The sequence below is a fragment of the Convolutriloba macropyga genome, chromosome 1 (assembly GCF_964194025.1).
Source record: "Convolutriloba macropyga chromosome 1, txConMacr16.3, whole genome shotgun sequence".
In the NCBI taxonomy this organism is placed as follows: domain Eukaryota; kingdom Metazoa; phylum Xenacoelomorpha; order Acoela; family Convolutidae; genus Convolutriloba; species Convolutriloba macropyga.
In genome coordinates this window covers 56881762-56909731 of record NC_134468.1, presented here as the reverse complement: position 1 = coordinate 56909731, position 27970 = coordinate 56881762, and the positions used below count along the sequence as shown (strand labels likewise).

The 27970-nt window shown below is 37.7% G+C and overlaps 1 protein-coding gene across 1 annotated transcript; it reads right to left on the bottom strand.

Moving 5' to 3' along the window:
• Window positions 1–1004: 1004 nt before the first annotated feature.
• Window positions 1005–13328, bottom strand: LOC142340648 (ras-related protein Rab-35-like). The gene is made up of 7 exons (XM_075391341.1): window positions 13319–13328; window positions 5695–5803; window positions 5582–5632; window positions 5323–5503; window positions 5070–5209; window positions 4861–4998; window positions 1005–3077 (listed from the first exon to the last, which is right to left on the bottom strand). Exons 2-7 carry the CDS (start codon window positions 5768–5770, stop codon window positions 2923–2925), a joined length of 741 nt encoding a protein of 246 aa, XP_075247456.1. The 5' UTR covers window positions 5771–5803; window positions 13319–13328; the 3' UTR covers window positions 1005–2922.
• Window positions 13329–27970: the final 14642 nt, after the last annotated feature.

Below are 27970 nucleotides of genomic sequence, written 5' to 3'. Positions count from 1 at the left end.
CTTTCTGAGGAACAAAGTTCCTAAGTAAGAGAAACTTTGTGCAAAGCACATAGTCAGTTGCTCTTACTGGCTTTCACGAAGCCTACTCTAGTTCAACATTGGTGTTATTGAAACCAATAGAGAGACTTGCTAACATTAAAATTAAAAAATTTATTGTTGTTGTTCAGTTACATTTAAAGTTTTCTGACTGTTTTTGCAATCTTATAGATAGAATGCTGAAACTTTGCAAGACTATAGCCAAGTTATAGGGCTACAACTTGTCGGTATTAGAATTCCAAATATCCGTTTATAAGTTGAGTCATTAACAAAAACTCAAAAAATTTGATTGTTTCAATTTGAATTATTTTGTTATTTTGAGAGAAACAATATTGTTAAACAGCAAAGCTGAGCGATTAGTTATCAAGAGTGATAGAGCAACAAGTAATGCAACGGTAATCTATAGAATAGCGGATAATACAGTTCACAAAAGTTAACTGCAAAAACACAATATCCGGACAGATTTGAAACCGCTGAAACGAACTGGGCGGTGTAAAGTTTTCCTTGACTTTGATAGGAGAGCAGCCGTTACCCGAAAAATCGCATTAAAAAAAGACCGACAGGACTAATATAATCGCTACAAACTTCGGTTGAGAGCAATCAAAAAGTAACCGGGCTCGAATTAGGTTCCTAACCACTAATGTTGGAAGGTTCGAGCAAAAATCAAAAATCTGGACAAATTGATCACCGTGAGATACTTCTCGGTCTGCTCAAACTAACCATTTTAGTTCAGACCCTTAAATTAATAAGGGTGGCAATTTCCAATGTTCAACGTGTCTCGTTTCAGATTTTTTCCGTCTCTTAACAGACAGAAAGTTATACTCCCCAGTCGAAGAATTGGTGTAATTCAAAAAGCTATTTTAAACGGGCTTGCAAATAGGGGGTACGAACGCTGGGGATTGTAAATACTGGTGAACGCTGGGGATTGCACGTACGGTAAATAGTTCTCGTTTGTGACTTAAAGAGACTAACATTTAAGACGTCAATTCAGCATAAATATTTTAAAGTCCGCTAAATCTGGTAGCAATAATGAACAAACTAAGATTATCAAATTGAATTCGCAACGGTTTATAAAAATAAGGCATTTTTGATGTTTGCCGTCGAACATACACACATTGAGACAAAGACTGATCTGTTTGTTACTCATTCCACAACCAACATCGCAACTTATAATCTTTAGCTGATGTTTTATTTGGGCAAGTACAAATGCGAAGTAACTTGGCAATGGTGACCGCTCCTCACAATTAAATGAATAAAAGGATCTAGTCAACAATCCCCACATTTCACGAAACTGTGAATTTTAGTTTTCCTTAGCCTGTTAACAAACCAATGGGTCTTTTAGCACTCATTGGTTTTTAATATCCGCATCTTTTCCGTTTGTGCCAGAACGTTATGCATCTCCCAGTTACAGGGCACGTGTCATTACATAGTAAATCATTGTGCAAAAATATGGTACGTGCGTCCAGGGGGACGCAAAAAATCTGTAACCACTAAGCTGCGCGGGGGGGCGGGGGGGTGTTGGGACAAACGGAAAAGATCCTAATAAGAGATTATATAAATGTTTCCTCAACATAACTCCTTCTCCCCTCTAAAGGTTATATTGTTGAATAGAAGTAAAAGAACAATATTAGAATGATCAAGTTTGTTTTCATGAGCCTCTGCGAACTAATGCGCATTTTTACACAGATAATTTCATGCATAATAATTCCTGGATGAAATGCTCACACGTGCTTTGAATATGAAATTCAGCAGAAAATAGATCTAAAAGATTTTCCAACTGGCAGGGCAGTGGTAACGCTTCACCGCGACAACACGCCCGCTATTTCAGAATTGTATCCCACAAAGCATGGTCGGGTACACCGCTAGTGATCACCAGTGGCTTCTAATATGAATGGCCCACTGTTCCAATATGGCCCCAATATGTAACAGTAGGCTACATTACAAAAAACTTTAGCAGAATTCAAAGGTTCGATGGAGATAGTCACTATGGGAAAAATGGGGGATTGTGGAAAAAGATACCGGCTAAACAATTTGAGGAGAGGATCCAGAATGATGAAACCGGCGCATGAAATGATCATTTTACTGATACGAATATTAGTTAGCAGTTGTACACAGCCACGTGGATAAATAAAGAAAAGGTCAATAGCACTTGAAGTAGTATTAATAATTAATATTTCGTTCATACATAGTGGATCCTCGCAGTATCATAGTGCATCACAGATGCCATAAAGAAATTAGAAGTGTCGTTAGCGATAGCAAAAACTATGAAGCAATTTCGAGGCAGGCCACAACAGATTATTAGCCTTCTTAAATGAAAAGGAAGCATTACTCTTTTATCAATGACAAACAATTGGCTTAATATTATCCAAATAGAGAAATCAACATTCAGCCAATTTTAGCACATTTAGTAATTGAATTAAATCTATTCATCTAGTAGTAAAAATGGAACCCTTTCCCTCATTTCAACAAAATCCATCAATTAAAAATCAAAGTCATAGTCAGTTGAAATGATCGAAATTCTCGTTCAATTGTGTTAACCAGCGTTTAATAATTTTTCAGCAGTTCGTAAACAGTTCTTGGCAATTGAAGTTTAAAGCTGTTTAGATTCTCATAAAACAATAAACTTCCGAAAGGTTTAAATCCATCGTTTCATCGCAAAATGAAAGAAAGGGTAAATCTACAGCAATGACGATAGTCACAGACTGCCATTAAACAGAAGTTTTTTCGTTCAAAAGCTCAAAATGAGACACAATTGACTTGTCTGAAATGAAACTGCAGTCGCATATGACCAATTTGCACACAAACAACAGCACTGTTAGGGTATTGCTGTGCACAAAGTGAGAGCGAACGAGTATACAGGTAAGATTGATGGATCAGATCAGATGGCTAGAGTAAAGTGCATTTGGAAGAGTTTGACAGAGTGTTTCCCTTCTTCTTCTTCGACTTCCCACTGCCTGCCGCACTGCCCTTGATATCAATGGTCGAAAATGGCTGGTTGTTCTTCCTCTCGTTCTCAATCGCCCTCCGCTTCAAGATCAGTTCTGAAAAACATCACCAATAAATAGAATGGAACGCCTGAGAAGCCACAGCTGCCATGTTTAAAAACGAACGTTACGCAAACAATAAATCAGAAGACTACTACCGCAAATACTTTTTTGTACTCAGAGAAAATTCCACGTCAAGAGTTTTCAAATATCATCTTTAAGTGCTTTATTTAGTTTCAGCTAATTTTCACGAACAATCTGTTGAAGGCTTTCGCCTAGCGGCTACAAAAATTAGCTTCGCCTAATCGGATTTTTGTTCTATATCCCACGCCAAGAACATAACTGTTAACGTCGGATGAATTTCTTTTGAACGACAGGCGGGGGCAATTTAATTTAGGGGCGTGGCTTAGAATTTTTTGGGTGCAAAAAATGGACCTAATAGGGGTTCGACCCCGCGATTAGCAGTCAGTCAATATAACTACTCAATCACAACGGCGATGTTACTCAACCGCTAAAAACTACTTTTATATTAGCAACAAACTTCATTTCAGAATGAGACCAAATGCAATCACTCAAAATGAAGAAATCACTTCATTTGAGAGTCACTTCAAGGGTGAAAAAGTCACTTGAGAATAAATTTCGCATAAAAAGACCCACACGTTTACAATTATTGTTCAAACTTCGTTCAAGAGCAATTAAACAATTTAGATCATGCAAAGATTAGGAAATCACAAGCGTGATAAAAGTCACTCGAAAAGTCAAAACTCTCACCTACAAATTTGACACAGACGACTGCAATAACTTATTCGCAGTTCGTTCGAGAGCAATTAACGGCATTCAATCGTCTATGTCTCCACAATCACCATCATAAAAAAGAAGCCCCTAAACTTTGTTCTAATTCTTTCATTACTTTAAAAGTAGGAAACTCATAAAATTCAAAATTGTTTGAGTTCTATCACAAATTGTAATTATAATTTTCGCGTTGAAGGTTAAATCAATTTCATTTGGATTTTCGGACAATTTAATTAAATGTAGATGAAAATTTTGATAAGGCATTGAGAAGAAGACAATTTCTTTGATTTTCTTTTGCAATTATGTTACACTTGAAAGACACGGCAGTGGCTGCAAATCTTATCAATCTTTGTATTTAAAACTCACTGTCGGATATAGGAAAACGTTATTTACTGGTAGTTTTTGCAACTTTTAAATTCGACACATAAACCGACTATCGTCGCACGAATTGCTCTCGAACGGCATACGGGCAATTTAATATAATGGCGGTGGGAAGCTGCTTGAGTTTTTCACGGTTTCAAAAACACCACACATGCGGGGTTCGAACCCGCAACCTTCCGGAGAACAGTCTCACGCCACTCAAAAATGAAAAACTCTAGCGTGAAAAAGTCACTCAAGAAGAATGTTCTAGAATAAGAACAATAAGCGCAAAGACGGTCAAGCAAAAATTTTGCATCCGAAAAAGACCAACACGTTTAAAATAATTGCTTCAAACTTCGTTCTAGAGCAATTAAAAACTGTTCAAACATTCGGCAAACAAATTTTGAGAGAATCTGTTGGGCTCCACGGCATCAAAAGAATTTCCTCTGAACAAAGGATTAGGTTGTCACTAGTAGCCATGGACTACTAAGACAATCACTGCAAGAATACCATCGCGCGAGCTTAGCGTTTACCATAAAGTCTAACAAATTCAGGGGTTTTGGCCCCAAACCCTCAGATACTGCCACTTCTGCTCAAAAGCTTTGTAAAAAGAAACAGCAGATTACATAAACAAGCTAATTCTACCAAATATTTGACCTCGAAGTCAATTAAGAATGGTAAAATCTACCTGTTAGATGTGAAAACGCCTGTTCTAGATTCTCGCCAGTAGCTGCAGATGTTAGGAAAGTGGTGTGGTTCCCCCTCAGGTCGGCCAGCTCCTCATCTGAGACTTCCCACTTCTCTCTCGGGATGTCACTTTTGTTCCCTTAATAGATGACAAGCATGAGTGAAGGTTGTGTGCTCTATATCTTGAACAAGGTAAAGGCAGATTCTTACCTAATATTATAGCTGGGGGTACTTCTGTGGATCCTGTGCAGTTCTGTTCCATCTCGTGAATCCAACGTTTGATTGACATGAAGGATTGTTTGTTGCTGAGGTCGAACACAACAAGAATTCCCTGCGTTCCTCTGTAGTACCTACAAAATTCTTTCCTCATATTTCAAGACATTTTCAGTGGAAATTTCACATCATAGAGATTAATCAATCCTTTCGGTTCATAACTAATTACTTATGAGATTAAACCACTAACGTAGTAGTTATCGTTCTGAATCTCTCTTGTCCAGCCGTATCCCAAATGTTCAATTTAATGTCCTGTAACTGTTGCTCCACGCCGCTATTTTCATTGGACAGTTGGCCACTAGGACCACTTACGCTGCTTCGCTTTACCAACTTAGTTTTGAAGTCAACTCCAATAGTCGTAATAAATGTTCCTAAAATTACATACGATTCTTATCCGTAAAAAGAGCATCACAAATCCGAGAGCAGAACACAAAGTAGGAAAAACTTACGTTGAAATGGTTCACCAACGTATACATTAATGATGTTGCTTTTTCCCACGCCTAAACAGAATGCCATTATAAAGCTACATGTATATGAAATATTTATTACCTGTGGCACTCACCACTATCACCAATAACAAGAAGTTTGAAGTTCAGCGGCTTTTTATCTTGGTCGACTTTGGTATTTTTCGGCGCCATGAGGTGCGCCCTAGGCTTCTAACAAAAAGCTCTGAAACAAAGCAAAGATTGTGAGAACTCTTTCTCAAAAAGAGAGCCACGAGGAAGGCAATTGATTGATTGTAGTAGTTTAAGATTTAGTTTAAAAATGTGATTCAAGAGACTCCACGTAGGATTTTCAATGCAACCAGTGACTGGTAATCCTTTGATGTAGCTCTTAAGAAAAAATCAGATCTGGACTGAAAATCAGTATCCAACTGAGTGGTCTTCCAGTATTGTTAATGAGACGTTGGATATAATAGTCACGAAGGAACAGGTTACAGCAAACCCCAGCCCCCCCCCCCCAAATGAACATCTCTAAACGATTAAAAGTCTCAGCATAAATGAGCTTAATTCGATGTTTTTGTTCAATACAGAGGAAGCATCACTCCCTTCTGCAAGTAGACTGAAAAATTTTGTGATATTCAAATCATTTTCACTACAAGAAAAATTAAGAATATGCTTTCCCACTCTGAAATCATCTTTGATAAGTCTGAAATCCCATGTGGTATGTAAAGGAAACCAATTTGTGAAATTAAAATTACTTCCAATATTTAAAACAAACGTTTTCGAACTTTACGTTCATCGTCAGGTTAAAACTGTTTTACAAATTGTTAAAAGATAAAATGAATATGTATTTACATTTGTCTGAGACGACAATTAAAACAATTCTAGGAACTATTCTACAAAATCAATCGAAAATTTTTCCCTATATACAATATGTAGCCTATTTACAACTCATAATTACATCTGTTATCAATTTATTTAAAACCATTCCTATTCCGGATTTTTCGATTTTGGCCATGTTCTTGTGTTTTTCGGGTTATTCCGAATTTGCCCTAACCATAAGTATCCCTCTTGTGGAGGTGTTGCAAATTTCGTTTTGTCATGCACAAAATGTTTTTTGCCCTATGTGTTCTTATATAGTCAAAATTATGATTTGAACTAATATTTTAGGGTGAGTTCCCTCCCCCTATATTCATCGCGTTTGTTTAGTGCCGGCTTCAGCTTGCTGATATTTATAGCCTCGATAATCATTAGTTTTTCTACTGTCCGACAGACCTCCAGAATTTTCCATTCAATGTCATTCGTGCCGCCACGGCATTCAACCAGATGTTGACCCACCTGTGAATCCTTCTTTTGATGTCCTGTTATCCTTGTGGTAACATGCCGGCTTGTTTGCCCAACAAAGATGGATCCGCATCCATTGCATTTAATCTCATATACCACGTGGGATTTCAGGTCTCTATTGAAAGATGATTTCAAGGTGGGGAGGCATGATCTTAATTTCCGCGTTGTAAAACCTACTTGCAATTCGCATAGTTTCTTCAGTTTGCTTGCAAAGTTTTGAGTAAGGTTGCCTCTGTATTGTAGAAAAATAGTTGGCTTATCAATAGATTTAGTCTTGCTTTTTTCGTGCTTTTTGGTGTTGTTCTTAATTGTTCTCTATCACCACTTATTATCTATTCTAGAGTCTGATTCACTATTTTTCAAGATCATTTCTCTGGATATTGATCTTTAGTCCAGCATGTTTTGTTCTTTTCAAGAACCTGATCGAAGGCCAACCAATTAGAGGTTGCATTAAAAACACTGTGAATTGCCCCTTGAATCACATTTTTCTTATGCTGAAGCGGTCCACAGCTGAGAAAATTCAGTATTATTCCAGTGTCAGTTGGCTTTCGATACCAATGACAGGTGATATTATTTTTGCTGCTCACATTAACGTTAATGTCAAGAAACCCAAATCCCCATCCATGTTCTCTTTTTCTAAGGTAAATTGCAGTTTGTTCTGTAATGAGTTTGCAATTTTTAAATACTTATCCGGGTCACCACGAACCGTGCAGATAATATCATCCACATACCTTTTAAACAATTTCATCTCCTTATCATGCCCCACTGTCTGTTGATTGCTGCAATAAATACAAATCCAAACAACATCCTGCATGTTGGCGTATTCCTCATTCGATAGTTTTTGGCATCTTGCATGAAACCAGTTTTTGCATGACTCACATTCTACTCCTTCTCCTCGGTAAGTCACTCTCCGGTTACAGTCTTTGCACTTCCCGTTTTGGTCGGATCTGGAAAAGTTTTCACTGAGCTCCGGTTTTTGCAGTGATGCCTCAAACGATTTCATCCACACGTTTGCTAGTATTACAGCCAGTGATGCACCCATAGCCGGACCATCTGATTGCACATACCAGATCCCATCCGCAAGCTTTAGCAAACTTTTCATGGCGGACTTTGGGATATCTGGAGCTAGTTTGCCTGAATAGAGTTCTCTTAGAGCTATTTCTATAGCCACTCCAACTGGAACGTTTGTGTACAAACTTTTTACGTCAAGAGATACTATCTGCTCGTCATCTTCAAGAGTGAGAGACTCTAAGGCTTTTCTAGCATCTTGCGCGTTGGTTTCAATGTTTGCGCCCGGTAGTTTCAGGAAAAATGGTGTTTACATTTTTCTGAGACAACAATTAAAACAATTCTAGGAACTATTCTACAAAATCAATCAATAAATTTTTCCCTATATACAAGATTTAGCCTACTTAAATCTGTTATCAATTTATTTAAAACCATTCCTATTCCAGGTTTTTCGATTATGGCCATGTTCTTGTATTTTTGGGGTTATTCCGAATTTGCCCTAACCATAAGTATCCCTCTTGTGGAGGTTTTGCAAATTTGGTTTTGTCATGCACAAAATGCCCTATGTATTCTCATCTAGTCAAAATTATGATTTGAACTAATATTTTAGCGTGAGTTCCCTCCCCCTATATCTTTGACAAATTTTGTCCCTAATTTTCCCTCGCTTCATTAATTGTTGCAGGCTGTTATTGATCTGTTTTTCATTTTTGATCACAAGTTGATCTTTTGCTCCATCTATTTTTTGAAACTGATCCGAGTTCAGCACCTCATCAAGTTTTTCCCTTTACTTTGACTTCTTCATCACACCGAAACCACAGCCTTTGTCAAATGGTACCGCCAGCAAATCATTGGCTTTTAAGTAATCCTGCACTTTTTTGACCCCTCTATCCAATGGGGTTTCGCGTACATTTTTTGCATACCATTTTGCGGACTCCTCATTTTCACAAAGCTTCTCACCCTCAGTGTTATTCTCGCGTAACTCACGTACAAGTTTGTTTACGTCTGCGAGGAAGTGCACCTCATTAAACTTGTCTCTCACAGGGTGTTTAGGTCCCAACGATAGGATGTCTAGTAGAAACTTTGGAAGTTCACGGCCATCCATTATCACAACATTCCTATGGGAGCCATTCCGCAGTGGTCTATGTTGTCTCTCTGACAGTTTATCAAGTTTTCCAGAAAGTCTGTTCTGAACCATTGCGGAGTGATTCCTCATTTCACGCTTAATGCAGCTAACAACGGATGGCATCAGTTCTGGTTTCACATTCTCCTTAAAATTACTCCTACCTGTCATTTTTAGGAGCGCGAAACCTCAAAAAATCCCGAATTATATCATTGTTAAGGCATTGTTTTAGAAATTCAATTCGATAATTGCAGCTAGTGACCTTATTTAAAGTTTTCAAGTAATCAAGATGTGGTATATAAAGTTACATGTAATGGATGCATTTCCATCTATGTCCGCCAAACTAGCCGACATGTCAACACTAGAATTTCAGAGCATCAAAAGATTCCCCTTTTGGGACATCTCGTTGAATGTTGTGGTACCGCACATATTGAACGGTATATTTTAGACGCATGTGGCGGGGTAGAAAAACTAATGACAACAGAAGCGATCTACATCGAAAGGTCAGGTCAGGTTTTTTGGTCGACAGGCGTTGCCTCTGAGACCAGCTCCATCGTGCCAAACCACATCTCAAATGATAGTGTGGAGGTCAGCCCAGTGCCTGTCATTTCTTCTTTCAAAGATATTTAGACTCGGGTTGAACGTAACCTCTTCTCGAAGAATGTTCCAGTCTTTAGCCGCTCGCACAGTGAATCAGTTCCGTCTGCTCTCGATTCCTGCCTTTTTTGACATCACCTTCTGGTTTCCTCTAGATTCTGGCGTTAGGCTCAAACAATCTGTCACTTGCATTAATATCGTAAAACGGGTTTCTTAGCTTGCACCTTTAATAGCAAAAGGCTGATACCGCAACTGAATACACGCGATCAATACCGGGGGCGGGAATTGACATTGATGTCTGAGTTCAAATGCAAAGTATTTGACTTTTTAATTTCAAAAATTATTCTGGTACATATTAATTCGAAATTCAGTCAATCCCGACAAGCGAAGCTTAACAACAGATAGGAATATAAACAAGGCTCCTTTTCAGGAATAGAAAACATTATACCCGGGGATTTCAGAAAATCGGAATAATTATTTAAATAATTTGGTGCAATAGACGTAAAAAAAAGTTGTAAATTTCATTTTAACGTTGAATAAACTCAAAAATTGGTTGTTATTTTAACTAATTTCTTAGAATTCAACAGACAGAGTCAAAGACAAGTTAATATACAAATTAAACAAAATCATTTGATTGTTAAACCTGACGTTGATCGCAATATTCGAAAGGTTCGTTTTTTTAATCGATTTATTTTTTAATTGAAAATTCCTTCTTCTCTGCAGCTTTAAGACCTAGCACTAAGCGCATGGGTACTGGCCCCACATTTTAGTTTTATAAAGTGGCTAGTTTTAACATTGGTTAGGCGCTTTTACACAGGCAATTGTTTTTCCACCTGCATGCGTTGTTCTCGTAGTATATAGTGAGGAGTTCTAGCCAATGGAAGTCGCTTACTCGTGATTTTTCATTTAGCTGGACATAAAAGTTTGGAGTGTTTGTTGATTATGATGAAAAGAAGCAAACTTTTAAACCAAACGTCATCATTGGTCTGGTTTTTGGAATTCCGATTTTGCCGTTTTGCTATTGGCGGGTACAATCGTTGTCATTAAAGCATTTACAGTTATACATCTTAACATCGTTCAAAATTGCAGAGGTAAGAGCAGAAATTGTATTTCAAAGTAAATAGAAAGTGGTAATGTCTTCATTTGATCAGTTTCTTCTTTGAGTGATCTTCAATTCCCAGTACCCACCTTGTAGCACTTTTCTATCTCCCAGTTGCTATTTTGGCAAAGTACCAGACGTAGGCCACAAGCTTGAATTGAGACTACGTTTTGTTTGTAAGCGCCGCCTCCCCCATTCGATCCGCCATGAAATGTGTGCATGAGTTTAAGTACAGAACAAGAACGCGTTATCTGCGTTCGATGTAAATCTGAATGTGTTCATGGATCGTGCCTTGGAATTGCTCAGACAACAAGTTGCATTGGAATAATATTTTGGTCTTCTCCGAGTTTTCGGCCAAATTTTAAAACAGAGTTATCAGCCCTTGATTAAATGTCTGCACTGGAAGTTAAATTAGATAAAGTAGACTCGCTGATTTCTGAAATTCAATCACTGAAGCAGGAGACAAATTCTCCGAAGAAACCGGATTACTCTTATCTTAGAGCTGCATTCAGAAATCGGACTGACAGTACAGCTGGCAATCGCAATTCAAAGGAACGAAAAACTGAAGGCAATGAAAATGTGCTTGCGGGCAAAAAGTCACAAGACAGAAAACCAAAAACTTTCAAAATGGGCACAAATAATAGTCATCAGACGACAGTTAGCGCAATTAAAAGACCACCGAAAAGACCGCATCTCTACATTGGTTGTTTAGACAACTCTGTCTCCACTGATGATATAAGAGAACACTGCAAGAACCAGGGAGCTGATCTACTGTGTATCCATGAAATATCTAGGGAAGATTCTCGTCTTATATCTTTCCGTTTTGTATTCAAATTCGATAATGATTCAAGTTGAATCTCCCAATTTCTTGCCCGAAAATGTTTTATTTTCATAATTTTATTTAAATCAGAAAACGAGGGAATGGCTTGCCCCCTTTAATACATGACTATTAAAATTCAAAACTGTCAATGACCGTGTAAAAATATGTTTAAATAACGCAAGATCGGTTCGCAACGAAACCACGCAAATAAGAAATCTTATTGAAGCTAATGATTTCAACCTCATGACTTTAACAGAAACGTGGATCAAAGATAACGCAAATGATCAGTTTTATATCCAGCAGTGTTGCCCAAATGGCTATTTTTAATTAAGTGCAAACAGAAAAGGAAAAAGTTGCGGAGGATTAGCGGTGTTCTATGATGGAAAGTAACGTGTCGATAATTTTTCAAACAAATGTTTTACAGACGTGGAGGTGGCTTTTCTTGATTTTACTCTGGGCAAGTCAGTGTATCTTTTGGTTTTTATATATCGTCGACCAAATACTAATGTAGGTGTCTTTATGAGCGAGTTAACATCGTTTATTTTGAAGAAAGTGCTGTTGTTCAAAAATTTACTTATTTAAGGGGATATCAACATTTCTATGCTGCTATCAAATGTTGCGTCAAGAAATTGGACTTCCTTTGTGGAAGAATTTGGTTTTCAACAGCAATTTACCGTGCCTTTTTACAAAAGTGGTGGAATTTTAGACCAGGTTATTACATCCGAAGAGGTTGTAGTATCAGAACCTCTTGTGAATTTCGTTACAAGCTCTGATCATGGAGCTGTGCACTTTGAATTTCTGCAAACGCCCAAAAATTTGGCTGTAATGAAGGCTTCGAAAAAAAAATAGCAAAATTTTGACGCAGTAGCGTTTGCAGAAAGTATTGTTGCTCCGATCGACAAAGATAATCCTGAAAATGTTTGGAGCACTGTTTTAATGAACGAAATAAGCTATGTCGATAAAAACCATCCTCTTTAAACTAAAAATGTGGGAAACGATCGAGACGAAAGTTTGAGAAAACTTTCGGAAAGAATGGTAATTACCAGCCAAAAGCTGGTTTCTTAATGCAGGTTTGAGCTGTTTACCAAAAAAAGTGAATATCTCGAAAAATGTGTCGCTAGTGAAAATAAGCGTGTTAGGTATTCTATGCTTCAGCAACTCTTAGGAAAAAATATAGAAGCCGCATTAGTTTCACTGCCTCCAACGAATGCTATAGAATTGGTTGATTCACATTCAACAACCCTAGTTACTTTTCAAGTTTTCACACTGAGCAAATTGCAATTACTTTTACCACAAATTTCGAACAGTACGGCACCGAGTGATGTAATACCAACGACGTTATGTAACACTGTTTTGACAATTTCTCCGGACTACTTCATTGCGTTAATTAATTTAACTCTCCAGACAGGAAACTTCTAACCTTGATCCTGAGTTGTTGTCGAGTTATCGCCCTGCAACAATTCCAAGATTCCTGTCAAAAGTTATTAAAACAGTTGTATTTGAGCAAATTATTTTCTATCTGGAATCCAATAATCTTATGAGCAAGTTTCAGAGTGCTTTTCGTTGCTCGCATTCAACGGAAACGGCTTTGTTTAAAATCTTCAATGATCTCCTTTGCTTTCTAAACGAGTCGCACTCCGTGATGTATATTGGTTTAGACTTGTCAGCAGCGTTTGATTTTATTGATTATCAGTTTTTATTTGAGATAATAGCGAAAAAGATTGGTTTGAATTGGTGGTGTTACTGTTTAATAAGATTTAATAAGGTTAAAACTGTTTTACAAATTGTTAAAAGATAAAATGAATATGTATTTACATTTGTCTGAGACGACAATTAAAACTATTCTAGGAACTATTCTACAAAATCAATCGAAAATTTTTGCCCTATATACAATATTTAGCCTATTTACAACTCATAATTACATCTGTTATCAATTTATTTAAAACCATTCCTATTCCGGATTTTTCGATTTTGGCCATGTTCTTGTGTTTTTCGGGTTATTCCGAATTTGCCCTAACCATAAGTATCCCTCTTGTGGAGGTTTTGCAAATTTCGTTTTGTCATGCACAAAATGTTTTTTGCCCTATGTGTTCTTATATAGTTAAAATTATGATTTGAACTAATATTTTAGGGTGAGTTCCCTCCCCCTATATTCATCGCGTTTGTTTAGTGCCGGCTTCAGCTTGCTGATATTCATAGCCTAAATAATCATTAGTTTTTCTACTGTCCGACAGGCGTCCAGAATTTTCCATTCAATGTCATTCGTGGCGCCACGGCATTCAACCAGATGTTGACCCACCTGTGAATCCTTCTTTTGATGGTCTGTTATCCTTGTGGTAACATGCCGGCTTGTTTGCCCAACATAGATGGATCCGCATCCATTGCATTTAACCTCATATACCACGTGGGATTTCAGGTCTCTATTGAAAGATGATTTCAGGGTGGGGAGGCATGATCTTAATTTCCGCGTTGTAAAACCTACTTGCAATTCGCATAGTTTCTTCAGTTTGCTTGCAAAGTTTTGAGTAAGGTTGCCTCTGTATTGTAGAAAAATAGTTGGCTTATCAATAGATTTAGGCTTGCTTTTTTCATGCTTTTTGGTGTTGTTCTTAATTGTTCTCTATCATCACTTATTATCTATTCTAGAGTCTGATTCACTATTTTTCAAGATCATTCCTCTGGATATTGATCTTTAGTCCAGCATGTTTTGTTCTTTTCAAGAACCTGATCGAAGGCCAACCAATTAGAGGTTGCATTAAAAACACTGTGAATTGCCCCTTGAATCACATTTTTATTATGCTGAAGCGGTCCACAGCTGAGAAAATTCAGTATTATTCCAGTGTCAGTTGGTTTTCGATACCAATGACAGGTGATATTATTTTTGCTGCTCACATTAACGTTAATGTCAAGAAAAACCAAATCCCCATCCATGTTCACTTTTTCTGAGGTAAATTGCAGTTTGTTCTGTAATGAGTTTGCAAATTTTAAATACTTATCCGAGTCACCACGAACCGTGCAGATAATATCATCCAAAAACTTTTTAAACAATTTCATCTCCTTATCATGCCCCACTGTCTGTTGATTGCTGCAATAAATACAAATCCAAACAACATCCTGCATGTTGGCGTATTCCTCATTCGATAGTTTTTGGCATCTTGCATGAAACCAGTTTTTGCATGACTCACATTCTACTCCTTCTCCTCGGTAAGTCACTCTCCGGTTACAGTCTTTGCACTTCCCGTTTTGGTCGGATCTGGAAAAGTTTTCACTGAGCTCCGGTTTTTGCAGTGATGCCTCAAACGATTTCATCCACACGTTTGCTAGTATTACAGCCAGTGATGCACCCATAGCCGGACCATCTGATTGCACATACCAGATCCCATTACATTTGAAATGAACATTCGTCACCGCAAGCTTTAGCAAACTTTTCATGGCGGACTTTGGGATATCTGGAGCTAGTTTGCCTGAATAGAGTTCTCTTAGAGCTATTTCTATAGCCTCTCCAACTGGAACGTTGGTGTACAAACTTTTTACGTCAAGAGATACTATCTGCTCGTCATCTTCAAGAGTGAGAGACTCTAAGGCTTTTCTAGCATCTTGCGCGTTGGTTTCAATGTTTGCGCCCGGTAGTTTCAGGAAAAATGGTGTTTACATTTTTCTGAGACAACAATTAAAACAATTCTAGGAACTATTCTACAAAATCAATCGATAAATTTTTCCCTATATACAAGATTTAGCCTACTTAAATCTGTTATCAATTTATTTAAAACCATTCCTATTCCGGGTTTTTCGATTTTGGCCATGTTCTTGTATTTTTGGGGTTATTCCGAATTTGCCCTAAACATAAGTATCCCTCTTGTGGAGGTTTTGGAAATTTGGTTTTGTCATGCACAAAATGCCCTATGTATTCTCATCTAGTCAAAATTATGATTTGAACTAATATTTTAGCGTGAGTTCCCTCCCCCTATATCTTTGACAAATTTTGTCCCTAATTTTCCCTCGCTTCATTAATTGTTGCAGGCTGTTATTGATCTGTTTTTCATTTTTGATCACAAGTTGATCTTTTGCTCCATCTATTTTTTGAAACTGATCCGAGTTCAGCACCTCATCAAGTTTTTCCCTTTACTTTGACTTCTTCATCACACCGAAACCACAGGCTTTGTCAAATGGTACCGCCAGCAAATCATTGGCTTTTAAGTAATCCTGCACTTTTTTGACCCCTCTATCCAATGGGGTTTCGCGTACATTTTTTGCATACCATTTTGCGGACTCCTCATTTTCACAAAGCTTCTCACCCTCAGTGTTATTCTCGCGTAACTCACGTACAAGTTTGTTTACGTCTGCGAAGAAGTGCACCTCATTAAACTTGTCTCTCACAGGGTGTTTAGGTCCCAACGATAGGATGTCTAGTAGAAACTTTGGAAGTTCACGGCCATCCATTATCACAACATTCCTATGGGAGCCATTCCGCAGTGGTCTATGTTGTCTCTCTGACAGTTTATCAAGTTTTCCAGAAAGTCTGTTCTGAACCATTGCGGAGTGATTCCTCATTTCACGCTTAATGCAGCTAACAACGGATGGCATCAATTCTGGTTTCACATTCTCCTTAAAATTACTCCTACCTGTCATTTTTAGGAGCGCGAAACCTCAAAAAATCCCGAATTATATCATTGTTAAGGCATTGTTTTAGAAATTCAATTCGATAATTGCAGCTAGTGAACTTATTTAAAGTTTTCAAGTAATCAAGATGTGGTATATAAAGTTACATGTAATGGATGCATTTCCATCTATGTCCGCCAAACTAGCCGACATGTCAACACTAGAATTTCAGAGCATCAAAAGATTCCCCTTTTGGGACATCTCGTTGAATGTTGTGGTACCGCACATATTGAACGGTATATTTTAGACGCATGTGGCGGGGTAGAAAAACTAATGACAACAGAAGCGATCTACATCGAAAGGTCAGGTCAGGTTTTTTGGTCGACAGGCGTTGCCTCTGAGACCAGCTCCATCGTGCCAAACCACATCTCAAATGATAGTGTGGAGGTCAGCCCAGTGCCTGTCATTTCTTCTTTCAAAGATATTTAGACTCGGGTTGAACGTAACCTCTTCTCGAAGAATGTTGCAGTCTTTAGCCGCTCGCACAGTGAATCAGTTCCGTATGCTCTCGATTCCTGCCTTTTTTGACATCCCCTTCTGGTTTCCTCTAGATTCTGGCGTTAGGCTCAAACAATCTGTCACTTGCATTAATATCGTAAAACGGGTTTCTTAGCTTGCACCTTTAATAGCAAAAGGCTGATACCGCAACTGAATACGCGCGATCAATACCGGGGGCGGGAATTGACATTGATGTCTGAGTTCAAATGCAAAGTATTTGACTTTTTAATTTAAAAAATTATTCTGGTACATATTAATTCGAAATTCAGTCAATCCCGACAAGCGAAGCTTAACAACAGATAGGAATATAAACAAGGCTCCTTTTCAGGAATAGAAAACATTATACCCGGGGATTTCAGAAAATCGGAATAATTATTTAAATAATTGGGTGCAATAGACGTAAAAAAAGTTGTAAATTTCATTTTAACGTTGAATAAACTCAAAAATTGGTTGTTATTTTAACTAATTTCTTAGAATTCAACAGACAGAGTCAAAGACAAGTTAATATACAAATTAAACAAAATCATTTGATTGTTAAACCTGACGTTGATCGCAATATTCGAAAGGTTCGTTTTTTTAATCGATTTATTTTTTAATTGACAATTCCTTCTTCTCTGCAGCTCTAAGACCTAGCACTAAGCGCATGGGTACTGGCCCCACATTTTAGTTTTATAAAGTGGCTAGTTTTAACATTTGTTAGGCGCTTTTACACAGGCAATTGTTTTTCCACCTGCATGCGTTGTTCTCGTAGTATATAGTGAGGAGGTCTAGCCAATGGAAGTCGCTTACTCGTGATTTTTCATTTAGCTGGACATAAAAGTTTGGAGTGTTTGTTGATTATGATGAAAAGAAGCAAACTTTTAAACCAAACGTCATCATTGGTCTGGTTTTTGGAATTCCGATTTTGCCGTTTTGCTATTGGCGGGTACAATCGTTGTCATTAAAGCAATTACAGTTATACATCTTAACATCGTTCAAAATTGCAGAGGTAAGAGCAGAAATTGTATTTCAAAGTAAATAGAAAGTGGTAATGTCTTCATTTGATCAGTTTTTTCTTTGAGTGATCTTCAATTCCCAGTACCCACCCTGTAGCACTTTTCTATCTCCCAGTTGCTATTTTGGCAATGTACCAGACGTAGGCCACAAGCTTGAATTGAGACTACGTTTTGTTTGTAAGCGCCGCCTCCCCCATTCGATCCGCCATGAAATGTGTGCATGAGTTTAAGTACAGAACAAGAACGCGTTATCTGCGTTCGATGTAAATCTGAATGTGTTCATGGATCGTGCCTTGGAATTGCTCAGACAACAAGTTGCATTGGAATAATATTTTGGTCTTCTCCGAGTTTTCGGCCAAATTTTAAAACAGAGTTATCAGCCCTTGATTAAATGTCTGCACTGGAAGTTAAATTAGATAAAGTAGACTCGCTGATTTCTGAAATTCAATCACTGAAGCAGGAGACAAATTCTCCGAAGAAACCGGATTACTCTTATCTTAGAGCTGCATTCAGAAATCGGACTGACAGTACAGCTGGCAATCGCAATTCAAAGGAACGAAAAAACGAAAAACTGAAGGCAATGAAAATGTGCTTGCGGGCAAAAAGTCACAAGACAGAAAACCAAAAACTTTCAAAATGGGCACAAATAATAGTCATCAGACGACAGTTAGCGCAATTAAAAGACCACCGAAAAAACCGCATCTCTACATTGGTCGTTTAGACAACTCTGTCTCCACTGATGATATAAGAGAACACTGCAAGAACCAGGGAGCTGATCTACTGTGTATCCATGAAATATCTAGGGAAGATTCTCGTCTTATATCTTTCCGTTTTGTTTTCAAATTCGATAATGATTCAAGTTGAATCTCCCAATTTCTTGCCCGAAAATGTTTTATTTTCATAATTTTATTTAAATCAGAAAACGAGGGAATGGCTTGCCCCCTTTAATACATGACTATTAAAATTCAAAACTGTCAATTACCGTGTAAAAGTATGTTTAAATAACGCAAGATCGGTTCGCAACAAGACCACGCAAATAAGAAATCTTATTGAAGCTAATGATTTCAACCTCATGACTTTAACAGAAACGTGGATCAAAGATAACGCAAATGATCAGTTTTATATCCAGCAGTGTTGCCCAAATGGCTATTTTTAATTAAGTGCAAACAGAAAAGGAAAAAGTTGCGGAGGATTAGCGGTGTTCTATGATGGAAAGTAACGTGTCGATAATTTTTCAAACAAATGTTTTACAGACGCGGAGGTGGCTTTTCTTGATTTTACTCTGGGCAAGTCAGTGTATCTTTTGGTTTTTATATATCGTCGACCAAATACTAATGTAGGTGTCTTTATGAGCGAGTTAACATCGTTTATTGAGAAGAAAGTGCTGTTGTTCAAAAATTTACTTATTTAAGGGGATATCAACATTTCTATGCTGCTATCAAATGTTGCGTCAAGAAATTGGACTTCTTTTGTGGAAGAATTTGGTTTTCAACAGCAATTTACCGTGCCTTTTTACAAAAGTGGTGGAATTTTAGACCAGGTTATTACATCCGAAGAGGTTGTAGTATCAGAACCTCTTGTGAATTTCGTTACAAGCTCTGATCATGGAGCTGTGCACTTTGACTTTCTGCAAACGCCCAAAAATTTGGCTGTAATGAAGGCTTCGAAAAAAAAATAGCAAAATTTTGACGCAGTAGCGTTTGCAGAAAGTATTGTTGCTCCGATCGACAAAGATAATCCTGAAAATGTTTGGAGCACTGTTTTAATGAACGAAATAAGCTATGTCGATAAAAACCATCCTCTTTAAACTAAAAATGTGGGAAACGATCGAGACGAAAGTTTGAGAAAACTTTCGGAAAGAATGGTAATTACCAGCCAAAAGCTGGTTTCTTAATGCAGGTTTGGAGTATTTTGAGCTGTTTACCAAAAAAAGTGAATATCTCGAAAAATGTGTCGCTAGTGAAAATAAGCGTGTTAGGTATTCTATGCTTCAGCAACTCTTAGGAAAAAATATAGAAGCCGCATTAGTTTCACTGCCTCCAACGAATGCTATAGAATTGGTTGATTCACATTCAACAACCCTAGTTACTTTTCAAGTTTTCACACTGAGCAAATTGCAATTACTTTTACCACAAATTTCGAACAGTACGGCACCGAGTGATGTAATACCAACGACGTTATGTAACACTGTTTTGACAATTTCTCCGGACTACTTCATTGCGTTAATTAATTTAACTCTCCAGACAGGAAACTTCTAACCTTGATCCTGAGTTGTTGTCGAGTTATCGCCCTGCAACAATTCCAAGATTCCTGTCAAAAGTTATTAAAACAGTTGTATTTGAGCAAATTATTTTCTATCTGGAATCCAATAATCTTATGAACAAGTTTCAGAGTGCTTTTCGTTGCTCGCATTCAACGGAAACGGCTTTGTTTAAAATCTTCAATGATCTCCTTTGCTTTCTAAACGAGTCGCACTCCGTGATGTATATTGGTTTAGACTTGTCAGCAGCGTCTGATTTTATTGATTATCAGTTTTTATTTGAGATAATAGCGAAAAAGATTGGTTTGAATTGGTGGTGTTACTGTTTAATAAGATTTAATAAGGTTAAAACTGTTTTACAAATTGTTAAAAGATAACATGAATATGTATTTACATTTGTCTGAGACGACAATTAAAACGATTCTAGGAACTATTCTACAAAATCAATCGAAAATTTTTCCCTATATACAATATTTAGCCTATTTACAACTCATAATTACATCTGTTATCAATTTATTTAAAACCATTCCTATTCCGGATTTTTCGATTTTGGCCATGTTCCTGTGTTTTTCGGGTTATTCCGAATTTGCCCTAACCATAAGTATCCCTCTTGTGGAGGTTTTGCAAATTTCGTTTTGTCATGCACAAAATGTTTTTTGCCCTATGTGTTCTTATATAGTCAAAATTATGATTTGAACTAATATTTTAGGGTGAGTTCCCTCCCCCTATATTCATCGCGTTTGTTTAGTGCCGGCTTCAGCTTGCTGATATTTATAGCCTAAATAATCATTAGTTTTTCTACTGTCCGACAGGCGTCCAGAATTTTCCATTCAATGTCATTCGTGGCGCCACGGCATTCAACCAGATGTTGACCCACCTGTGAATCCTTCTTTTGATGGTCTGTTATCCTTGTGGTAACATGCCGGCTTGTTTGCCCAACATAGATGGATCCGCATCCATTGAATTTAACCTCATATACCACGTGGGATTTCAGGTCTCTATTGAAAGATGATTTCAGGGTGGGGAGGCATGATCTTAATTTCCGCGTTGTAAAACCTACTTGCAATTCGCATAGTTTCTTCAGTTTGCTTGCAAAGTTTTGAGTAAGGTTGCCTCTGTATTGTAGAAAAATAGTTGGCTTATCAATAGATTTAGGCTTGCTTTTTTCATGCTTTTTGGTTTTGTTCTTAATTGTTCTCTATCACCACTTATTATCTATTCTAGAGTCTGATTCACTATTTTTCAAGATCATTCCTCTGGATATTGATCTTTAGTCCAGCATGTTTTGTTCTTTTCAAGAACCTGATCGGAGGCCAACCAATTAGAGGTTGCATTAAAAACACTGTGAATTGCCCCTTGAATCACATTTTTATTATGCTGAAGCGGTCCACAGCTGAGAAAATTCAGTATTATTCCAGTGTCAGTTGGCTTTCGATACCAATGACAGGTGATATTATTTTTGCTGCTCACATTAACGTTAATGTCAAGAAAAACCAAATCCCCATCCATGTTCACTTTTTCTAAGGTAAATTGCAGTTTGTTCTGTAATGAGTTTGCAGATTTTAAATACTTATCCGGGTCACCACGAACCGTGCAGATAATATCATCCAAATACTTTTTAAACAATTTCATCTCCTTATCATTCCCCACTGTCTGTTGATTGCTGCAATAAATACAAATCCAAACAACATCCTGCATGTTGGCATATTCCTCATTCGATAGTTTTTGGCATCTTGCATGAAACTAGTTTTTGCATGACTCACATTCTACTCCTTCTCCTCGGTAAGTCACTCTCCGGTTACAGTCTTTGCACTTCCCGTTTTGGTCGGATCTGGAAAAGTTTTCACTGAGCTCCGGTTTTTGCAGTGATGCCTCAAACGATTTCATCCACACGTTTGCTAGTATTACAGCCAGTGATGCACCCATAGCCGGACCATCTGATTGCACATACCAGATCCCATTACATTTGAAATGAACATTCGTCACCGCAAGCTTTAGCAAACTTTTCATGGCGGACTTTGGGATATCTGGAGCTAGTTTGCCTGAATAGAGTCCTCTTAGAGCTATTTCTATAGCCTCTCCAACTGGAACGTTGGTGTACAAACTTTTTACGTCAAGAGATACTATCTGCTCGTCATCTTCAAGAGTGAGAGACTCTAAGGCTTTTCTAGCATCTTGCGCGTTGGTTTCAATGTTGGCGCCCGGTAGTTTCAGGAAAAATGGTGTTTACATTTTTCTGAGACAACAATTAAAACAATTCTAGGAACTATTCTACAAAATCAATCGATAAATTTTTCCCTATATACAAGATTTAGCCTACTTAAATCTGTTATCAATTTATTTAAAACCATTCCTATTCCGGGTTTTTCGATTTTGGCCATGTTCTTGTATTTTTGGGGTTATTCCGAATTTGCCCTAACCATAAGTATCCCTCTTGTGGAGGTTTTGCAAATTTGGTTTTGTCATGCACAAAATGCCCTATGTATTCTCATCTAGTCAAAATTATGATTTGAACTAATATTTTAGCGTGAGTTCCCTCCCCCTATATCTTTGACAAATTTTGTCCCTAATTTTCCCTCGCTTCATTAATTGTTGCAGGCTGTTATTGATCTGTTTTTCATTTTTGATCACAAGTTGATCTTTTGCTCCATCTATTTTTTGAAACTGATCCGAGTTCAGCACCTCATCAAGTTTTTCCCTTTACTTTGACTTCTTCATCACACCGAAACCACAGCCTTTGTCAAATGGTACCGCCAGCAAATCATTGGCTTTTAAGTAATCCTGCACTTTTTTGACCCCTCTATCCAATGGGGTTTCGCGTACATTTTTTGCATACCATTTTGCGGACTCCTCATTTTCACAAAGCTTCTCACCCTCAGTGTTATTCTCGCGTAACTCACGTACAAGTTTGTTTACGTCTGCGAGGAAGTGCACCTCATTAAACTTGTCTCTCACAGGGTGTTTAGGTCCCAACGATAGGATGTCTAGTAGAAACTTTGGAAGTTCACGGCCATCCATTATCACAACATTCCTATGGGAGCCATTCCGCAGTGGTCTATGTTGTCTCTCTGACAGTTTATCAAGTTTTTCCCTTTACTTTGACTTCTTCATCACACCGAAACCACAGCCTTTGTCAAATGGTACCGCCAGCAAATCATTGGCTTTTAAGTTATCCTGCACTTTTTTGACCCCTCTATCCAATGGGGTTTCGCGTACATTTTTTGCATACCATTTTGCGGACTCCTCATTTTCACAAAGCTTCTCACCCTCAGTGTTATTCTCGCGTAACTCACGTACAAGTTTGTTTACGTCTGCGAGGAAGTGCACCTCATTAAACTTGTCTCTCACAGGGTGTTTAGGTCCCAACGATAGGATGTCTAGTAGAAACTTTGGAAGTTCACGGCCATCCATTATCACAACATTCCTATGGGAGCCATTCCGCAGTGGTCTATGTTGTCTCTCTGACAGTTTATCAAGTTTTCCAGAAAGTCTGTTCTGAACCATTGCTGAGTGATTCCTCATTTCACGCTTAATGCAGCTAACAACGGATGGCATCAGTTCTCGTTTCACATTCTCCTTAAAATTACTCCTATCTGTCATTTTTAGGAGCGCGAAACCTCAAAAAATCCCGAATTATATCATTGTTAAGGCATTGTTTTAGAAATTCAATTCGGTAATTGCAGCTAGTGACCTTATTTAAAGTTTTCAAGTAATCAAGATGTGGTATATAAAGTTACATCTAATAGATGCATTTCCATCTATGTCTGCCAAACTAGCCGACATGTCAACACTAGAATTTCAGAGCATCAAAAGATTCCCCTTTTGGGACATCTCGTTGAATGTTGTGGTACCGCACATATTGAACGGTATATTTTAGACGCATGTGGCGGGGTAGAAAAACTAATGACAACAGAAGCGATCTACATCGAAAGGTCAGGTCAGGTTTTTTGGTCGACAGGCGTTGCCTCTGAGACCAGCTCCATCGTGCCAAACCACATCTCAAATGATAGTGTGGAGGTCAGCCCAGTGCCTGTCATTTCTTCTTTCAAAGATATTTAGACTCGGGTTGAACGTAACCTCTTCTCGAAGAATGGTCCAGTCTTTAGCCGCTCGCACAGTGAATCAGTTCCGTCTGCTCTCGATTCTTGCCTTTTTGACATCCCCTTCTGGTTTCCTCTAGATTCTGGCGTTAGGCTCAAACAATCTGTCACTTGCATTAATATCGTAAAACTGGTTTCTTAGCTTGCACCTTTAATAGCAAAAGTTTGATACCGCAACTGAATACGCGCGACCAATACCGGGGGCGGGAATTGACATTGATGTATGAGTTCAAATGCAAAGTATTTGACTTTTTAATTTCAAAAATTATTCTGGTACATATTAATTCGAAATTCAGTCAATCCCGACAAGCGAAGCTTATTAACAGATAGGAATATAAACAAGGCTCCTTTTCAGGAATAGAAAACATTATACCCGGGGATTTCAGAAAATCGGAATAATTATTTAAATAATTTGGTGCAATAGACGTAAAAAAAGTTGTAAATTTCATTTTAACGTTCAATAAACTCAAAAATTGGTTGTTATTTTAACTAATTTCTTAGAATTCAACAGACAGAGTCAAAGACAAGTTAATATACAAATTAAACAAAATCATTTGATTGTTAAACCTGACGTTGATCGCAATATTCGAAAGGTTCGTTTTTTTAATCGATTTATTTTTTAATTGACAATTCCTTCTTCTCTGCAGCTTTAAGACCTAGCACTAAGCGCATGGGTACTGGCCCCACATTTTGGTTTTATAAAGTGGCTAGTTTTAACATTGGTTAGGCGCTTTTACACAGGCAATTGTTTTTCCACCTGCATGCGTTGTTCTCGTAGTATATAGTGAGGAGGTCTAGCCAATGGAAGTCGCTTACTCGTGATTTTTCATTTAGCTGGACATAAAAGTTTGGAGTGTTTGTTGATTATGATGAAAAGAAGCAAACTTTTAAACCAAACGTCATCATTGGTCTGGTTTTTGGAATTCCGATTTTGCCGTTTTGCTATTGGCGGGTACAATCGTTGTCATTAAAGCAATTACAGTTATACATCTTAACATCGTTCAAAATTGCAGCGGTAAGAGCAGAAATTGTATTTCAAAGTAAATAGAAAGTGGTAATGTCTTCATTTGATCAGTTTCTTCTTTGAGTGATCTTCAATTCCCAGTACCCACCTTGTAGCACTTTTCTATCTCCCAGTTGCTATTTTGGCAAAGTACCAGACGTAGGCCACAAGCTTGAATTGAGACTACGTTTTGTTTGTAAGCGCCGCCACCCCCATTCGATCCGCCATGCAATGTGTGCATGAGTTTAAGTACAGAACAAGAACGCGTTATCTGCGTTCGATGTAAATCTGAATGTGTTCATGGATCGTGCCTTGGAATTGCTCAGACAACAAGTTGCATTGGAATAATATTTTGGTCTTCTCCGAGTTTTCGGCCAAATTTTAAAACAGAGTTATCAGCCCTTGATTGAATGTCTGCACTGGAAGTTAAATTAGATAAAGTAGACTCGCTGATTTCTGAAACTCAATCACTGAAGCAGGAGACAAATTCTCCGAAGAAACCGGATTACTTTTATCTTAGAGCTGCATTCAGAAATCGGACTGACAGTACAGCTGGCAATCGCAATTCAAAGGAACGAAAAACTGAAGGCAAGGAAAATGTGCTTGCGGGCAAAAAGTCACAAGACAGAAAACCAAAAACTTTCAAAACGGGCACAAATAATAGTCATCAGACGACAGTCAGCGCAATTAAAAGACCACCGAAAAGACCGCACCTCTACATTGGTCGTTTAGACAACTCTGTCTCCACTGATGATATAAGAGAACACTGCAAGAACCAGGGAGCTGATCTACTGTGTATCCATGAAATATCTAGGGAAGATTCTCGTCTTATATCTTTCCGTTTTGTATTCAAATTCGATAATGATTCAAGTTGAATCTCCCAATTTCTTGCCCGAAAATGTTTTATTTTCATAATTTTATTTAAATCAGAAAACGAGGGAATGGCTTGCCCCCTTTAATACATGACTATTAAAATTCAAAACTGTCAATGACCGTGTAAAAGTATGTTTAAATAACGCAAGATCGGTTCGCAACAAGACCACGCAAATAAGAAATCTTATTGAAGCTAATGATTTCAACCTCATGACTTTAACAGAAACGTGGATCAAAGATAACGCAAATGATCAGTTTTATATCCAGCAGTGTTGCCCAAATGGCTATTTTTAATTAAGTGCAAACAGAAAAGGAAAAAGTTGCGGAGGATTAGCGGTGTTCTATGATGGAAAGTAACGTGTCGATAATTTTTCAAACAAATGTTTTACAGACGCGGAGGTGCCTTTTCTTGATTTTACTCTGGGCAAGTCAGTGTATCTTTTGGTTTTTATATATCGTCGACCAAATACTAATGTAGGTGTCTTTATGAGCGAGTTAACATCGTTTATTGAGAAGAAAGTGCTGTTGTTCAAAAACTTACTTATTTAAGGGGATATCAACATTTCTATGCTGCTATCAAATGTTGCGTCAAGAAATTGGACTTCTTTTGTGGAAGAATTTGGTTTTCAACAGCAATTTACCGTGCCTTTTCACAAAAGTGGTGGAATTTTAGACCAGGTTATTACATCCGAAGAGGTTGTAGTATCAGAACCTCTTGTGAATTTCGTTACAAGCTCTAATCATGGAGCTGTGCACTTTGACTTTCTGCAAACGCCCAAAAATTTGGCTGTAATGAAGGCTTCGAAAAAAAAATAGCAAAATTTTGACGCAGTAGCGTTTGCAGAAAGTATTGTTGCTCCGATCGACAAAGATAATCCTGAAAATGTTTGGAGCACTGTTTTAATGAACGAAATAAGCTATGTCGATAAAAACCATCCTCTTTAAACTAAAAATGTGGGAAACGATCGAGACGAAAGTTTGAGAAAACTTTCGGAAAGAATGGTAATTACCAGCCAAAAGCTGGTTTCTTAATGCAGGTTTGGAGTATTTTGAGTTGTTTACCAAAAAAAGTGAATATCTCGAAAAATGTGTCGCTAGTGAAAATAAGCGTGTTAGGTATTCTATGCTTCAGCAACTCTTAGGAAAAAATATAGAAGCCGCATTAGTTTCACTGCCTCCAACGAATGCTATAGAATTGGTTGATTCACATTCAACAACCCTAGTTACTTTTCAAGTTTTCACACTGAGCAAATTGCAATTACTTTTACCACAAATTTCGAACAGTACGGCACCGAGTGATGTAATACCAACGACGTTATGTAACACTGTTTTGACAATTTCTCCGGACTACTTCATTGCGTTAATTAATTTAACTCTCCAGACAGGAAACTTCTAACCTTGATCCTGAGTTGTTGTCGAGTTATCGCCCTGCAACAATTCCAAGATTCCTGTCAAAAGTTATTAAAACAGTTGTATTTGAGCAAATTATTTTCTATCTGGAATCCAATAATCTTATGAGCAAGTTTCAGAGTGCTTTTCGTTGCTCGCATTCAACGGAAACGGCTTTGCTTAAAGTCTTCAATGATCTCCTTTGCTTTCTAAACGAGTCGCACTCCGTGATGTATATTGGTTTAGACTTGTCAGCAGCGTTTGATTTTATTGATTATCAGTTTTTATTTGAGATAATAGCGAAAAAGATTGGTTTGAATTGGTGGTGTTACTGTTTAATAAGAATTATCTTTCGCATCGTTCGCAACAAGTTTTCATAAATGGATGTCTTTCTGGTGATGTTGAAGTTAAGACGGTTGTGCCACAAGGGTCGGTTCTTGGTCTTTTTTTCCTGTTACATACTGCCTTCAGAAGATACGCTGAAGAAACTGGGAATGAAATATCATTTTTACGCAGATGATACCGTTCTTTATTTTATATTCGGTTCGACCCTCAGTCAATGCATGTTTGATGATATTTTGACATCGATTCAACGTTGGTTTAGAAATGCAAAATTGAATTTGAATGCGG